Genomic DNA, 18791 nt, shown 5'->3' with positions numbered 1-18791 from the left:
GAAGCTGAATGCTACGGCACTCAGTGTGTTTAATAAATCAAATAAACAAAACAAAAGATTTAAACAATAACAAAACACAAAACAAAAAGGCACAAAGGCACGGACAGCTGCAGGTTCTTATACTGTGGCCGAGGGGTTAACTAGCTGTTAATTATCTTATTACCCCTCGGCCACAGTCTGCACACGTTTGGTAAGGATGCGTGACTGTCAGCTAGTTAAATAATCAGTAGCTGATCAGCCACGCATCCTCACGGGTTTTTAAATATATAAATAATAAGAAATACGTGGCGCTGTTATCCGCGCCGCAAACAATAATACTAATAATAAATAGGGGCGGGACACTCCGCCACAAGCGGCAACTGATAAAATAGCTAATCTCATCCTATACGAGATGAGGACTATCAAAATCTGACCGGCATTTCTCCTCAATGACGCCTAAAATACAATATCAATGTAGGCCTATACTTTCCATTACATGGTCTGTTTCATGTAATTGAGTTTTTTTTGTTCTCCCCAAAATGTTTTACTAATTGTGTAATTTATTAAAATATTGTTCTGCCCCGTTTCGTCAACAGCTTTTAAAATGAACCCCCTCTTTTTTCTTTTAGATTTGTTTCCTACTTTTTGCAGTCCTCTACTTCGTTTCATACTTCATTATCACCAGATACAAGAGGAAAGCTGGTGAGTATTGGCTGTACATTTATAAAAAACACTTCAGAATATATTATGCACACTGATATGGTCACTAAAAAACAATTGCTGCTGTGTTCTTTTACTGAAAATGTCAATCTGTGGCTTTTGAAGCATTGCGCATGTGAAAAGCAATGTAATTGGTTCAGCGATGACTGTTTGCAAAACACCATGAAAAAGCTTATCTAAAATACTGTCTGTATTATATACGGGATGTGCACATTATGAAGCTAATGACAAAACTCATTAAAACATCGTTGTAACATCTGTATTACTGGTATCTGTACAAACAAAAATATTTAGCTGTATTTGATGCTGATTGTACAGTATGTGGGAATCGTTACAGCATGCATCAATAAAGAGGCAGGATCGGTATGATCACATAGATTTGTGTGTCTAACCTTTTAATGCTTATTATATCAAATAGTTTTACGTTGACAGTGTAGATGTCACAGTTGGAATAGGTGTTGACGCTGTGTGTTCTGTGTTTGCTGGGGTAGCTCCAGCTTCATTAGTTGTACACCTTATTAGAAGTGTGCTGAGGTCTCAGGGTTCAGGTCTGGAGTGGCAGTGATAAAAACATGAAGTGCCTTTCTTTAGAAAAAAAAAACATTTCTGACGCTCATTTGCTTATGTCTGGATAGGCTCTGAACAGGACAAGGCGAATTCTTATACATGCGTAAAACCCACCGTACACAAGGAAACATTTACAATGCTAGATGGATGTCTTCGTGTTTCCAGAAGCAATGAAACTTGTATCCACAATTCACCTGGCGTCTACTTTGGGAAACGTTGCACCAGACTCATGTTGCTTTTTAGCCAATCAGGAGAGGTTCTTTGAGCATGTGACTCTTATCATGTGCCTATGCAAAATGATGTGATTTGTACAGCTGCTACAAATTAGTAATTTGTTATTTATGTAGCATTATTATGTATAACTTATCACAGCTGGATCACTCAATGTAATATTAATGCTTTCCTCCATTGTTAGACTCTGCAGTGGAAATGGTCTTGCTCTGCTTGAAGATGATTCTTGAAAATATATTCCCTTGTGTATGCTGTGTTTAATAGTTAGTTTTTATTTTGTGTTGTTCACTGCAGCAGGTAGTGCAGGTGATGCCAGAGGAAAAGTCTGTTTTAATTGTTTTAAAAAACCTAAAATTGCAGCCACAGTGTTAAACACTTGAAATGCTGAATCTGTCCTGTGGTTCAGTTTGAAAAGAAATCTGTGGCTGAAACGCGAGTCCTGTTATAGCAGTCCTTGGTTTCAGGTCCCTGGATTGTTCAGTTACTATGCTATAGTGGTCACCACCTAATTGAGATAGTACACAGAGACAAGTATTCTGTTTCTAACTGTGAAGCCTTATTATTCTATAAACTTTACAAATATACAGCACAACTGATATTGCTGTTTCTACTGTGTAACAAATAGTGCTGGGACAAATTATTATGTTTATTTAGCAGACGCCTTTATCCAAGGCGACTTACAGAGACTAGGGTGTGTGCAGAGTCACTTACAACAATGTCTCACCCAAAAGATGGAGCACAAGGAGATTAACTGACTTGCTCAGGGTCACACAGTGAGTCATTAAGTGAGCCGGGATTTGAACCGGGGACCTCCTGGTTACAAGCCCTTTTCTTTAACCACTGGACCAAAAATCAGATGTTCATGTTCGCTAGAAATGACAAAAATACCTTGCAATTGTGGAGCAGTGTGGAGTAGTGGTTAGGGCTCTGGACTCCTGACCGGAGGGTCTTGGGTTCAATTCCAGGTGGGCGACACTGCTGCTGTACTCTTGAGCAAGGTACTTAACCTAGATTGCGCCAGTAAAAACCCAACTGTATAAATGGGTAATTGTATGTAAAAAATGTGTAAAAAATAATGTAATTAATTGTATGTAAAAATAATGTGATAGCTTGTAACAATTGTAAGTCGCCCTCGATAAGGGCGTCTGCTAAGAAATAAATAATAATAAATAATAATTATTATTTACCACCTCACCAGAGTTGTGCAATTCAAAAAAGTTTTAGACAGCAAAAAGTAAACAAACCAGATTATGCGCCATCTGGGTCAAAAACGTCTTGTGCTGCTTTAGAGCAAGTCAGAATCTCATGGGACAGAAAAAAGGCAAGCACGTCATTCTGAAATACCTCGCCTAAACAGTGCCCAACTTGCTGGAAATGTTGTGTAGTGATTTTTGTGTAGATTTTATACACTATATATTTATGGTTGCGACTTTCTGTTATGTGGAATGTAATAAACGGGAACCAAAACAGTGAGTTTATTACAGGATTTATAACGCCATTTCCATGTTTGTTTTATTTGAAGTGTTTTAAAGTTAAATTTCAAGGTACAAAATAAATAAAATGCGGTGTCAACTTTATGTACTGTTTATTTTGGGAATAAACAAAACGTTTCACTTGAACTGCTATTTGGCATCCTTTGTTTTGTAGTTAATTCACTGGGGTAAAACAAGGCCTACACAATGTATTCTTTTCTCCTGTGATATTTTTCTAGTTTAACGTGTTACACATTGTAACGTCTTGCTGTAAAATAAAGTCACACACACAGGGGCCACACCCCCTCCCCCTGCTGCTATGCTGTCTCTGCCTGCGTTCTGAGAAATATAATGGCTTTTATTACTTTTTGAAAACAATATTTAAATTATGAGCAAATATCCGAACATGAAAATCCTGTGTTCGTCCAAGCACTAGTAACAAGGTGGTTTTGAAATTCACAGAATCATAATCTTAAAAAGTATAAAAGATTGCCTCAATGGAATTAAACAGCGTGATGAAACACCTCCTTGCCATGTTTCTTTTGTCCCTTTAAGCAAGAACACGAATAATGTATGAATGGAAGTACTGTAAAATTAGAAAATTCAGGGATGGAAATAAGACTCCTGTGGCATAGCAGTGTGATCCATTCCAAATTTTACTATGACTTTAAGTTTCTGGTATAGTAAGCAAATTTAACAAGTTTGCTTACTATACCAGAATCTAAATCATTAATGTAGATTAGGAATAGCAGAGGACCTAATACTGATCCCTGTGGTACACCACTGGTTACCTCGCTCCATTTTGAGGTTTCTCCTCTAATCAGTACTTTGTTTTCTACATGTTACAACAGATCTCATGATTTGATTAAAATATGCTTTTGTACAATGTCACCAGTGCAAACTCTCTTGCTGTGTTGTCTGTGTGTTGCTCAAGGGCTTCACATAGAAGAATGTTTCATTCCAGTTACATTTCAGTTCACTTTCCCATCTGATCACACCATATGCCAGTGTTTAGCTGACAGCCACAATGTGTTGTGCTTGTGATGAATGCAAGACTGTAGTCACCCTTCCCACCCCTTTACTGCTCAGCAGGATCTTTTGATATAACAGATGCCAGTGTTTTATTTTAACTTATTTTTAAGCCTACATTACACAAATGTACCCAGTTGTGGTAAAATATTATGAGTTAATTTAGTTTGTAACTGAAATGCAATATTTATTTCGTAACGTTAAGCCTTTTTATCTTGAAACGTTAAGCCTTATTTCTTAACGTTAAGCCTTTTTATCACAGAATTTCCCTGGGGCCCAACGCCCCGAAAGGAGCCCTGGAGAGGGGGAAAGAAAATAAACAATATATATATATAAGTTTTAAAACAAGTAGCCCTGCACAAGACACTTTGCATTTCCACCACCACATTTAAAAAGAGAAAACACCAGTACTGTACACCAAACTGATGTGTTTCTGTTGTGTAACGTGTACACGGCAGCAGTGCAGCTCTGTCAAGATACTATAGACTAGGGATGAGCCCTGGTATAAAAACAAAAATACAGTGGTAACTTTAATATCACATTATAGCCCACAGTACATCATATTATAAAATGAAGGCTTACAGAAAAATGGAGTAATACTACAATTCACAATATATCACACACTTCCTTTCACGCAATGATTTGAACTTTTGCATTTTGTATTTTACTACACCAAAAAGCTGAAAAAAAGCAGAGCAATTATATGTATTTTTTTATTTTTAATTTTTAAAGACAATCAGAATTTTAAAACTTTAAAGGAACCCTCAAGCCGCACAATATGTTACACCACTACAGTATGAATTATTCTATTAAGATCTATAGTTTGCTCAAAACAACGTGGTGCTGCAGTTTATTATATCATATAAAATAAAGTACTTTCTTCAGCTGATGGTAAACACAATTAGAGAATGATCGGTTACATTGCTTACAATACAAATATATTTACTAATACAGGTTATTAGTTCAGAGCATGAGTGGTTTGTTTTTGGCATAGGATACATACAACAGATGTAGAGCAACACCATCAAAATATATTTTAATACTAAAAAATATGTTATTTGATGTTAAGTAAGCTTCTAATGTTGTTACTAATGACTATTACACATCCGGAGTTTGTACAAAAAAAAGATTTACCGTATTCACTTACCAATTTATTATTTTTTTTTTAAATACCGTAAATGACTATCTACTTTGAGAAAGTAAACTATCCTGCTGCAGATTTTAATTGAGATATTGAAACTTCTATGTTGACAGTTTCCTTCAAAACCACTATCAAAGTACTATGTTCAAAAGATCTTCCTCAGACACTTTGCTGAGTTTGCAAGTATCATCGCTTGGTTTAGAAGCAGGTTTGCAGTAGAGAGATGAAAGGCAAACCGACGGTGATGATGGGATGGTGATTGACAGTAAGGCTGAAGTGGATGAAATGTTCAAGTGAAAGGCAAGGTGAGAAAACTGAGCTGTCCTGAGCTTTGTTTTGTACAGGACATTGAATATTAAAAAGGAGTTCATATGAAAAGGACCTTTTCCTTCATAGTAACACACAGATAGCATTAACCGTTGTATACCGTAATTCTGGTATGTACGGGAACGGTATCAATACTGTAATGTACCTAACTGGTAAACCGCTATACCTATTGACAGACCCCTTATTGCAATGACCTATCCATCAACGTGCTTTCGCAGAGTTATACGTGCTTTAAAATATTCTTAAATCAGATTTTTTTTTATCATGATTTTGTGTGGGTAGTGTAACAACAACATATGTGCGTGTGGCTATTATGAGTACAGACAAGTTGGGAATGAAGTTCATTACAAAGTAACTGTTAGATAACTTTCACAGAGCAGTTTTTTTTACTGAAATGTTAAGTTTGTTTACGTTTTGCAAAAAGCTGCCTTTGCATTTTTTTATGTATGTGTTGTTGAACTCAGCTGGGGCAACGAAACTGGCAAAAAACATACAGATTAGTTTAACAGTTAGAACTAAGTTTGTATACATGTAGAAAACTTTGACTTGTTTACAATAGTGTATGTCTTGGACAAGGAGTGGTTGTTTGTGCATAAAACATTCATGAATAGGGTTAAATTAATCTAATACCACCATTGCAGCACTTTTCTGCTTTTAAAAACATTGGGTTATGTAAAATATAATAATTAAACACAGATCAACAAAGAAAATAGGAACAAAACCATTGTCCACTGTCTGTGACGGCAACAGAACCTAAAATGTATACAGAGCAATAGGAAGCTACAGCATTAAAAACACAAGTTCTGCAAGTGTAATTGTAAAAACATATATAAATATTGCAATCTTTTGTGCTTTAACTGTATATTCCATCTATTGTCTTTATCACTGACACTGCCATTACGTTTGATCATCAAGCGATCGCGAAATACAGTACACATCATAACGTTGTTCCCTGGACTGATGAGTATACTACAGTCGGATGATTGTAGTACTGTGTGTGGGGCAGCGGGGGCAGCGGGGGCAGCGGGGGCAGCGGGGGCGGGCGGGCGGGGCATATGCCACTCCTTCCCCGGGGCCCATGTAAACAAAGCAACATGTGCAACATCAGATAATAAATAGTTAAAACAGAAGACAAATACTACATTTGAATCCTGGACCCCTAACTGCCTCATTACTGAACACCCCTGATAGTAAAATATGCTGCTGCTGTCTTAAATGAAACATGTCAAATATCCATAAATGCAGAAATGATGACAAATGATGATTAAGAACATGCATTGAGGAATAATAAACAGATTTAAAACAGGCAAGCTGGCTGACAGTTTGTCTTCATGACCTATGTAACATAGGCTAGATGAGCCACAATGTCTTCATATTCGTAAGAGCTACAGTAGTACCCTCTAGTGCAAGCAAATCAATAGAGAACTTCATCCAGTGGCAGATGACTGGATGGTTCTAGCTTTTGCTTCTATAAAGACACTGACCTAGCCTACACTACATCTAGCATTAGAGTTTGAAGATTGAAACGTTTTTCAAGTGTTAGAAACATTTAGAATTTTTGGTATGTAGATAAAGCATTCCTTATTGGAAGCCACACTGGCTTTATCAAAAATACGCATGCCAAATATGTGGGCTTTGGTGTACCATGTAAGTTAAATGTATGTACCTGTATAGTCTGTATATACACAAATGTTGTGTTCTCATTAGGTGTTGTATATCATGTTATACACCATCACAATCTTTAACAAATCCTAATTGGTCTAAAATGAGTCCCACTGTATCATACATTAGAAGACCCCATCATACAGTAATAATTTGATTATCTCAACAAATAGGCCTACATTTTGTTTTGTCAACTATCCCAAAGAATAGAAACTTCGCTCTGTGTTTTTACTGCTTCATTGACTTTATTCTGTATTGTTTTAAACTCCTGTTATCTTTAGTTGGTTAACTGTAGTAAGTGGCTCAACCTTCTCTGCTTGACCTCCAGTCACTGTGACTCTTTTTAGACTAGTGCTGCCCAAAGGCTTGGTGCTCCAGTGGATTTCAAGCAGTGTGTCACATTGGATTATCTGAAAACACTTGGCCACGTCAACTCCAGTCATCATATGATACTGGTGTGGAAAGAGTATTCCAGGTTGCCTTCTCCTTCAGCGGATGCTTGCATTGGCATAAAGCATACAGCATAAATCTATGTGTTCACATTCAGTGACACTGTTAATATCAGAAAGGGAACAGTTTATTGAACAGTCCTTTGGCACAAGCAGGTGCAATGATGAATAAAGCCATTTTGGCAGTGTAAAACTATGAAGAAACATCTTGGAACAAAAATGTTACTGCTCATACTGCTAGTTTTAGAACTTTACAGTTCTTCTGAGATCAGGGTTGTTAGACTGCAATCTATATGAGTCTGTCAGCAGTGCCTCAGGACACACAGAAAATAATATCCAAACAAGTTGATTGTGTTTTGAAAAATGCAGGAAGATGCGGAGGGCAGCAGTCGGCCCGTTCCGTACTATGTGTGTTACACTTTGGAGTGCACTCACCCTCCTGCATTGTGATGTGGGCTGAAAACTTGGGCCAATCAGCATTGGTGTGTTTAATATGAATAGGTATGTGTCCAATGTGCGGTGCCATGGAGTATTGTGGAATGTTTACCGTTTCTAAATCTGTCCTTCTAACAGCGGTGTCTGTCTTCTGGTTTTCAGATGATCATGAAGATGAAGATGCCATTGTCAACCGAATATCGTAAGCTTACTTGTCACCTTTTGTCTTTTTATTTAAAGCTGGTAGAAAATGTACGTGTATGCTTAGGGTTACTTGCAAGCAAACACTTAATATGAAGGAGGACACCTACATCACAACCTCTTACAAGGATCTAATGATAAATGGTAAAGGATTTAATGATAAATAGCTGTGGAAAAAAGGCTTGAAGTTACACCAGAACCATCTTTTCATTGTGTGCTGTATCTTCTTCTGCCTGTGCTCAAGTACCCCAAAGTGCCCAACAGAGGGAGTCCTGTTATCACAGACTGTATATTCATTCACTGATAACTAATATCCAGCCGGTGGCAGTTAAATTTGATATTCATGCAGACCTGTTTTAAAAGCCTGCACAGACACATAGTACACTGAGGGTTTCTACAGGCAGCACAGGGCAGTTAAAGCATCCCTTTATGACTTGAGCATGCTCAAATCAAGGTTGTATTTAAAGTCTTTTATTGTTGATTTTATTAACTGCAAGTACAATTTGTTATTCTACAGTAGTGTGCAAATGTATTAGAACACCCCATTGCTTCTGTTTTGAATTGCTGTGCATATGAAATCAAACCACTGGCTCTGAAATTCAGAATTGTCAAAATGGGCAAATTACCGATTGTCTAATTGGTGACTTTAATATGCCACACATGCAGTTCATGTAAATTAAGAGAAAAGGAACACATAGCCACATATGGTAAAAGGCAGACTTTTTAGAAGTTGTTTAAGATGCCTAATTAAAGCCCAAAGTGGTCTAACATTTTCACACACAAGTGCCTATTGTTTCTAGATCACAGATTACTGACTGAAAATTGAAATTCTCCCATCGTGAGGTTTTCATGCTGGTGGGTACAGTATGTAACGGATATGAATGACAAATCTTGAGGTGTTCTAATACATGTGCACACTGCTGTACATCCTTTTACACTACATTGAATCGGGTGACTAACACACACTTTCGTTCTTTATTTTTGTTTATAATTTTACAGGCTTTACTTGTGCACCTTCACTCTGGCTGTTTCAGCTGGGGCAGTGCTGCTTCTGCCATTTTCAATAGTCAGTATTGAGATCCTGCTCTCCTTCCCTAAAAACTACTATATCCAGTGGCTTAATGGCTCACTAATCCATGGTTAGTACTGTACCTCCTTTTATTGCGTTACTGCTGTCAATGTTCTGTGTGTTAAATATACAAATTCAGCCTGTTTGCATTCAGCGTACCTACTGTTAACTGAATAGCTCATTTCATTGATTTGCATGTACAGGTATAAGAAGTTCTATTAAACTTGATATGTGCTGCATAAATAATCTAATCAAATGCAATTTTTACTGACCTCAATGTTTGAGAATGTCTGTGTGTTTTACATGCTTTCCATCCTATTATTTGTATTAAACTCTCAGTTCAATGTGGAATTTCAGCTCCATGTGGAGTTGTTCGTATTTTGGTTTTGATCTGTGTAATTTCTGCATCTATAAAAGCTAAATGAAATCCATCAGAATCATGAAGTAGAGCCCTGTTACCCTCATCCACAGTATATTCAGATTCAGTTCTCAGCGCCACATGCATACTGTACATGTGATTGGATGTACAGGCTCCTCCCTGCATCCCCAGACTCTGACACTAAAGAATATTCTTACAAGCTTCCTCACTGGGATAGGCAGATCTCTCTATATACACAATTATTGTGCTATACATTTACAACAACTTCATTAGAAAGAGACACTGTCTTCTTCATGACTTAACATACAGCTTTCTCTAAAATGCCCTGCCTGCATGTAAAGTGGCCCAGGTATTTGTATTGTATGTTTGTCTGTTGCTCAGACTTGTATAAACTATAGCACTTGGAACCTAAGGAAATGTTAGAGCACATCTTATTAGTTCTGTGGGATTGTCAATGCCTTCCAAGTTACTCCTCATACAGTAACGAGCCAGCTAGAGAACTGCTTGTTAATGTTACCCAGCTTGCATATTTCAGGGCTTGTTTTTCAGCAAAGCCTTTGACTGCCGTGATCTTGCCCACTAGGGTGTGACCTGAGGTCAGTAAACTAATTTCACATGAGGCCTGAGTTGCACAGTCCACCGAGGTATAAAAAGTTTATAGTGGTGCTCTAAATCAAACCACAGTCCCGCTGCAGCTCGTTGAATAATAACCTCTAGCGAGTTCATTTCGTAATTATGACTCCTACTTTAGTTACATCTTCTGGGCATTCTCTAGATGTATCCTTCTCTTGAACAGAAATATTTACTGATGTGCAAAGTTGGTAACAATACTTGTCAAATTGAACGTGTCTGGACTGCAGTAACCCTCTGTGTAAAGTTTTAATTTTGCAACACGGATTACACTATGGGCTCTTTTAGTGACCCCAGCAAACATAAAAACAACATGATTGAGAAATGTCTTGGATTTTCCTTTCAGTCCTGACAGAATACACAAATACATGTTCTGTGAAATTGAAAAGATTATGTGGTAAGAGAAAAAAGGTCCTATCAAATTAGAACCCAAATGAAATCTGCCTGGGTATGCCTAGACATGCTATGTTGTATAATTTCTTTTGGGACACGGTTTTGGGGTCTAACTTTCAAGGGTGTGTTCTTAAGACTAAAAATAGGAGTGTGCGTGTAAATATATACTGGTACATTGATTCCCAGCCTGACATTATTGCTCCAACTTGTGTCACGTTCTCTGTATTTTAAGTTGTTCTGGAGGGATATCTGGCACAACTAGCACTTGAGAAAACTAACCTCTACATCTGCTCATCCTTTAAATATGTTCTGTGGTGTGCCTCAAGGTGGCAGTATACTATAACATCTCCAGGTCATTATTATTGCTTGTGAACTAGTTTTCCTGGCATGCTTTATAGTAAATTCTTGAGCATGTGAAGACGTTATCAGTAAATTCGTGTACCACGTTTGACATTTTGAAAATTCCAATACCGAATTGGATGAATAAATGCTACTTTACTTGTGAATATGTGAATTCAGTTTGAAGTGTTTGTGGATTGCTGATTTAACCTCTTGAACTTGTTTCAGGCCTGTGGAATCTGGTGTCCCTGTTCTCTAACCTCTGCCTGTTCATGCTCATGCCCTTTGCCTATTTCTTTCTGGAGTCGGAAGGGTTTGCTGGATCTAAAAAGGTACAGCAAGTTATTTTTATACCACTCTCACGGCTATGTTTCTATGAGCTTGTATTTTTATGTTAGCTCATGCGTTGTTACTTACATGGGGAGACAAATGCACGATAAAGTGAAGTTGGATACCATAATGCTTCATGGTCTGAGAAAGCACCGTCATGAAATTCTCACCAAGTATAGCTATAAATATTAAGGATAAGTCTCTTTTCTTCTGTATTTGTTTTTGATAAACTGTTACTGAAAATAGGTGTTGGACAAGTGTTCAAAACATACAAGAGGTCTATACTTGAATTACTTGCATTTTGAACAAGCAAATATCTGACTATTTGCAAAGTGATAACTGAACGGAATTCACATCTAAAATATTTACAAGTCATTTAAAAAAAAAAAAAAAAGTTTCTATGATTTTAAGTGTTTGTAACAGAAACAGGTGTCTTTTCCCTGTGCCTTTTTGTTGACACAAGTCTGTGCACATAAACTTGTTAAAATAAAACAAAGTTACTCATCAGCGACAGCCACATCCTGAACTATTATTTAAATTATCCAGATGCTGCAAAATGTTCAGCATCCATGTGATTGAAGAGTTCAAATCCCCTAAAAAGAGAAAACTTCAAAAGGAAAGTCTAATAATAAAGCAGAATGGCAAAATATTCAAGGTAACTTCCTAGTTCAATTAATTAGCCCAAGAGGCCAGCATTGGTGCTCAAAAGATCCATAAAGCTAAACAACATGACAGCACAATAGACCAGGAACAAAGATTTATTTTTAATACACTTCTGTCCACAGTTTGAAGTGGTCCTGGTTTACGTCCCTTTTGGCAAACTGACATAAAAATGACCCTGTACTGTATTTTATGACCAGATGACTTTTTTTTCCTGTTGCTAATTTGTAATTGTGTGGGGTGGGGGTGGAGGGGGTGGGGTTCCATATTAAAGGAATGGCCAATATCAGTAGGACGTAGAACCTGCTTCTGTCACTTTTTTTTTTTTTTTTTTTTTTTTCATCCTGCTCTTTCATTTTGTTGCAACTGTTTTCTGCTACTGGTCATCCATAAGTGTGCGGGAAGGAAGTGCTGCTTAATGTTAGTTACACGCTCAGGTATTTGTGGGTGCAGAGGAAATCGTGTAACAGCACAGAGACAAGGGAAACCCTTGCTGAGGCATTCAAGGAAATTAAAATGCCATAAACACTGGATTTATATGCTTATAATAAGACATTAGTCCTGTGCCAATGACAGTGTTATGCCTCAGTCTTTCAGTGCTAATATAATTGCACTTGAGGCTTATCCATCCATACTGTGACTTACTACACATTATTAGAAACAAATATGATGTGTTTTTGATTTCACGGTTTAGTTGTTTCAAATGTAGAGACAGGGCACATGGCTGTGTTACTGCTATTGTGTGGTATAGGACCTGGTGGCATTATTGCAATTATTGCTCAAGTCATTAATGTATTTTTATACCAAGAATAATCTGTTTTTATTTATTTTTTTCTTATCAAGACGTGATGCTAAATATAGTTTACCTTATTATAAGTCGCATCCCCATTGGATCCTATTCCATGCAACTACACTCAATATCACTGAGATTGCAGATTTTGCACAGAATGTCATCGACCGAGAATTCTAAATGTTTAAAACAGGTTCTATAAAAACAGATTAAGTACGTTAGTATCAGCTTTTCATCTGGTTTTTAATTTAGATTTAATGTGTTATGTTTTGTAAGTGTTCGGTGGCTGCCTCCTAATCAAGTTGAGTGAACTTTCTCTTGCACTCTTTGTATGACAGACCCTGACACAGCAAAGAGTGCAAGAGAATGAAATACACTCTCGATTAGAGGTCGCTACCGAATACTTAGAAACATGTTATAATGAGGATGACTGTAGAGTTCCGGGACATAAGATTCTCTAGACAAATCTGAAGCAGCTTAAAGCCAGGTATACTGTAGCTGGGATCTAAATGGGCAACAAAAAGGGCAAGGCCAAAATGGCCTTCAGTTCAATAAAGTTGTAGAGGCACCAAGGCCACTGAACTTAAGTCAAGACCAAAGTGTCACATTTTACAATTTTTGTGGAAAACTACAAAGTGATATGTAATTCAATATGTTACCGTAACATTCGAGTTTATGAAGCAAAATTAGCTCATTCTATAGGGTGATGCAAAACCTTTGTCCAGAGCTGTCGATGGGAGCCTGCAAGGACATAGCCCCGTGCTGAAGCCAGGCATTGGCTTTTATCACTAATCCATGGGACCGCTTTTGTTCAATTTTAATAGCATTATTCTACTCGGTTCAACATAAACTAAACTCAGAAATCTTGTTCCTGCGTGTAAAATACAAAATGTCGAGGTGCTGTGTTGCACCTGTTATACAGCTCATAAAAATGTAGACTACGTGATAGCTTTTTGCAGAATACTTATTTCAGTAAATAAATGAATCATACACACTAGCTGTGTCCAGATCCCTGGAAATGGACTCAACATAAATGAATCCTACACACTAGCTGTATCCAGATCCCTGGAAATGGACTCAACATAAATTAATCCTACACACTAGCTGTATCCAGATCCGTGGAAATGGGCTCCCAGATGAAATGGACTTTCAGATGCTCTCCCTCATCGCTGGGTCTTTATAATTTTGGTGTCCTTTGTTATACAGCTCTGGGTATTTTGATACTGTAAGAATTCACTTTTCTTCTGCCGTTGTTTCCTGAAGAAAGGCACATAAGGGAAGCTGCTCCTCATTGGTTCTCTAGTTGACGCGTGACAAAATTGGAAAAATAGGCACCAATCCTATTTGCAATAAATCAGGCGTGTGACAAAGCGGTTTTTGGTGTTTCTACTAAAATGTATATATTTTCCACATTGGGAAAATTCACACACCTATCTTAGGGTTCAAAGTTAAATAAACTATTTTTAAAAAATGTGTTAAAGGTTGTGAATCTCATGTCTGCTTATCCTTAGTCTTGTTTCAACTTGGTGCTTTTGTCTATTCATTTGTACATTCAATAAAACCAACTTACTGTAACCTTTAACCTTGGTTAAAGAACGTCTGCTCAAAAGTGTTGTGTTTTTTTCAAATGCCATCTAAAAAAACACAAGACTTGAGCAGACTTTCTTTTAACCAAGGTTAAAGGTTACAGTAAGTTGGTTTGCAAGCTTTGCAAGTTTTTACTTTTTGGGTCGGAGCGCAAGTAATTCTTCGGTTGATGTATTTTTCATCACTCACTTTAAAAGCTCCTTTGCCCACATTGTGCAGTTATTTACAAATTTCAGTGAGAGGGGGGGAGGAAACAGCCTTGTGGTGTTTCTAATCACACTGCCTGCAGCCAGACTACTGTATCGTTTGATGAACAGATTTACTGTACTTTGGCAAAATGCTGAGAAATTTATTATACAGATAAGGCTTCTTTTAAATGACATTTTATAGTTCAACATTATTGCAGTTGGTCTGGCTCCAGAAAGCCATTTCTTGTACAGCTCACATGAATTATCGCCTTGTGCTTAATAGGCTGAGATAAAATTGGAAACATTCTTTGCTCCTAATTTGCATACTTTTTAAACAGCTGCTCGCTCTCAAGGTTTGCTAATACAGAATGGTTATCATTTTGTTTTCTGTTTTCCAAAAGCAATTGGGTCTTTGCACATGGCTACATTGTGTATTTTATACTGTACAACATTTCATTACTAAGGAATGATGCACTGTACTTGTGGTTGAAACTGCTGATGATCCTTGTTTGAAGGGATATAATGGATTGTTAGCATTTAGTTACTGGAGATGGAAAGGTCCAGTCATCATTATTGTTTATTTTTCATACACATACATACACATTAAACAAATAAATAAAGGACAGAAACCGAATGTTGTCTGAAGGTGAAAGCGGCAAAATCATGTGTCACAATCTTTTAGAAATACCTGTGGATAGAAGAACTGCTTTGTGTGATGTAATCAGGCTTCTGCCCTTCGGTCTGGTACAGTACCTTTCAGCTTCCTATGAGGTGTTTTGTAATGTTACATGGTACATTTACCTGGAACATATAAGGCTGGTCTTATTTTAATACTGTTGGTATCTTTGAGGTCAGGACATGATGCTCCTCAAGTGCCACCTAAATACAGCCCATATGGTCCAGCAGAGAATAGTTTTAAACTGTTTTCAGATGCTTCCATTGATCATCCCACGATGACAGACAGTATGTTTATAGCAGGCTAAATGTCTTACTGAGCAAACCTTATCTTAATGTTACTAAGATACCCTCTTTGTTGGAGAAACACAATAGGCTTGATATTTATTTAACATGTGCTGCGCATGCAGACATTTTTTCCCAGGCTTTCTCAAGGGTGGGGGGACTAGTAATGTTTACATACCTTGCTAAAGGTCAGGATGTCTCGGTAAAGCTGTGTTTGAACTCCTGATTGCCATAGAAACATATTAGTTTATTGTTAAGATTTTTTTTTTTTTTTGCAGTTTGCTTGGATCCCCCCTCCCCCCTTTCTTTCAGACCAAATGTATTGCAGTAGGTTTAAATTCATTGTATAGCTTTGAGAAGCATGATGAGTATGTACTGAATTGGATTTAATAAATAATTTATCAATTAGATATCCATGTTGGCTAACATACTAGCTGTGTTAAAACTAGAAAGTAAGCTGCAGCCATGTTTGAGACACTGTTGGTATCGAAAAATACCCCACTGTAGATAAATTCCCTTTGCGGCAGGTACTAGGATCCCTCTGAAGTCACCAAGTTTCAGGTGGGGTCCAAATAGTTGTTGTACAGGAAATTAAGCTGCAGTGTGGCGGCAGGTGAAAATACACAAGTTTTTTTGGGAGTATTTTAAAGCCTTGGTTATTACTGCCTTTAAGAGATTTGGCTTAAGTACTATAAAGATATTACCAATGGATTCTCCTTGGTTTGTGGCAGTTTCTTTTTAGGAATAGCTGGTTTTAATATATCTCCTGGCTCTCTCAGATGTGAGGGATCTGTTGCTTTGGAATGGCACTGCAGTTCATTCTTAACACCTCGGCACACTGCCTTAGTTGGTGTGATAAGCTATTTATCCTGTGGTATTAATCTTAATGGGGCTCCACATATGAGTACAAGCTGCACTTGAGCCAAGATACATAGAGCCAAATATGTTTTTGACTCCTGGAACCTGAATACTTAGGGTGCATTCACACTTGGTTCGTTGGGCTGAGTGTGGTTCGGTTGGTTTTGGAAGCATATGCAAATGCTCCAAAAGAACTAAATCCCTTTCAGAGTTTGTTTTAATCAAACTGAGCGGAGTCCTTCTCAAGAGGTGATCTCAGTCCGTTTGGGCAAAAGGACTGAGTTAGTTAGTTAGTTAGTTAGTTAGTTTCAGTGCAATGTGAAAGCACAGTCAGTTCAGAAAAATGAAGTGAACCAGCAAATAGAACCAGAGTCCTTTTTGAAGCGAATGGAGTTCTTTTCCACGTATGTACAATATGTGAAGACAAAAGGAACTGAATTATTTTCCTCTGGAGTTTGTTTCCAAGTGCACTCAGTTTGGTTCGTTTATAAACAAACCATACAGTATGTGAAAAAGCCCTTATTCTTGGAGTCACACTGGGTTTCACAGCCTGCTTGTCTGAGTGGGGTTTCTGTTCACAGTGAGGATTCTTCTGATCCTATTATATTTCTTCTCTGATAGATGCTACTACTGCCAGTGCAATTATATATTTTTTTCACTTCTGTAATTTTATATTTTAGAGGACTTACTATGAAATGTTGGAATTAGCTGCCATGTACCTCTCTTAAAGAAGCTAATCAGAAACTGACATATATCAGTAATAGAAAACAGGTGTATTAACTATAGAACAAAAAAAAAACTAAAACTTATTTTATATTTATGCAACATAAATCCTTTTTCTTTTTAATCTTTTTTAAATATTACATCATACATACCGGGATGTGTTTTATGTGACGAGCTTTGAATCCTTTGAAAATTATATTTTTTATTCTTGATTAATTTATTTATTTATTAAAAAAAAAAAAAAAAAAAAACTCAGCTTAACACATTTTTTATTGTATTGTTTTTTCAGCCAAAGTGCTACAAGCCTTAAATTATGTAAAGAAATATTTCGCATCTGCCATCTATGTGCCATTTACTCGGCTGTTTTATTAGGAGTTGTAGCCTTCTGCTTTATATCCATGACACTGCACTGCACTGCTTCAGTTGAAGGATATACTAATAAGTTGGCCTGACATCTGGTGCGTCTTTAACTAAAGTAAATGCACAAGCTGAACTGATAGCAGGGCCTCTCGGGACCTTCCCGCTCCTGTTCCAGCTCCTGCTCCTGGCTGTTAATGGAAGGAGGAGCAGTCTGCTGCTTTGCAGTCTATGTGCTGACCTGCCTGCTGCTGATTTAATGGTGGTAAAAGCTCCTCTCACAGCATCTGAACCAGAGGCAGAGATGCCCTGGAGAGGTGCAATGAATAAGACACCCTACCTTAATGACAGCCAGGGCTCAGGGCGATTTTATCAGCAATTGTTGTATTATGACATTTATCAGAGATTTTCTTTTCAGCTCACTTCTTTTTTTTCCTCTGCTTTTTAACTCTTAAACCTTTCCCTGGCTGCAGCCTACAAAGCATGTTTTTTAAGTAATCTCTTCCCCTAAAGAAATACTACACTGCAGGCCACCAATGATTCATTTTCATTTTTCATACAGTATTTATATTCAAAAAAAAAAAAAGATAATGTGATTATTGTAAACTGATTAGTATGTAGGCCTATGTAAAATGAATGGGTACACTAGGTACTAGCAATAATGTATAGCTATCCAGAGTAATCTGTTCCTTAACAACATTTTGCTTGCTGGCTGCCTATGCTGTCTAACTTACCAGTTAGTTTTGCCTTAAACAGCCAGTCATATTGTACCGCAGTGCCAGCTTGCCATTATGATTTACTTTTAAACTGAATAGACTGACATTTCGGGGATTTCCTTTGGGGCTGCTTTCTAACTAAAGTCTACGGTCCCCTTTGGGAACTACATTCCAAATGGTGGTATAATGTCCCAAAGAATGAACACTTGTGTTTGGCACAGACACTGACATTTCTTGGAAGCAGACCGCTTGGTAACGATAGATCTGGCCAGCATTCTGCTGAGCAGCATGCGGGAAATGAAAAAGCTCTGAATTGAGAAGCTCTTAAATATTTTATAGTGCTATATTTAGAGCAGGTGTAGACGTTTTAGAGGAGCAAGAATAGAAACATATTTGACTTGCATATTGTTTTGCTCTTTTGACTGTGTAAGTTTATGATGCTTGAATGCACTGCTTTTTACAGAAATAATGCAGTAGCATGTGCCTTGGGGTTCAAGGGTGTATTTATATCCTACAGACCTCATTCATCTAACTGAACAATTTCCATCATAAGCATATCTGGTTTATTGTGGCATTCTAACAAAGATTGGTGATTTAAC

General features: G+C 37.4%; 1 protein-coding gene across 2 annotated transcripts in view; it reads left to right on the top strand.

Annotated features, from left to right (window-relative positions):
* Positions 1-18791, top strand: part of LOC117394431 (limb region 1 protein homolog) — a 55347-nt gene that overhangs the window by 2353 nt on the left and 34203 nt on the right. For both annotated transcript variants that reach the window (XM_033992702.3, XM_059019132.1), the window contains exons 2-5: positions 609-681; positions 8175-8214; positions 9213-9352; positions 11252-11355. In XM_033992702.3, the coding sequence (XP_033848593.1) occupies positions 609-681; positions 8175-8214; positions 9213-9352; positions 11252-11355 (357 nt within the window). The remainder of the gene's footprint in view (positions 1-608; positions 682-8174; positions 8215-9212; positions 9353-11251; positions 11356-18791) is intronic.

The sequence above is a fragment of the Acipenser ruthenus genome, chromosome 3 (assembly GCF_902713425.1).
Source record: "Acipenser ruthenus chromosome 3, fAciRut3.2 maternal haplotype, whole genome shotgun sequence".
In the NCBI taxonomy this organism is placed as follows: domain Eukaryota; kingdom Metazoa; phylum Chordata; class Actinopteri; order Acipenseriformes; family Acipenseridae; genus Acipenser; species Acipenser ruthenus.
The sequence above is the reverse complement of the archived record's forward strand: the minus strand, read 5'-3'. Positions and strand labels throughout refer to the sequence as shown.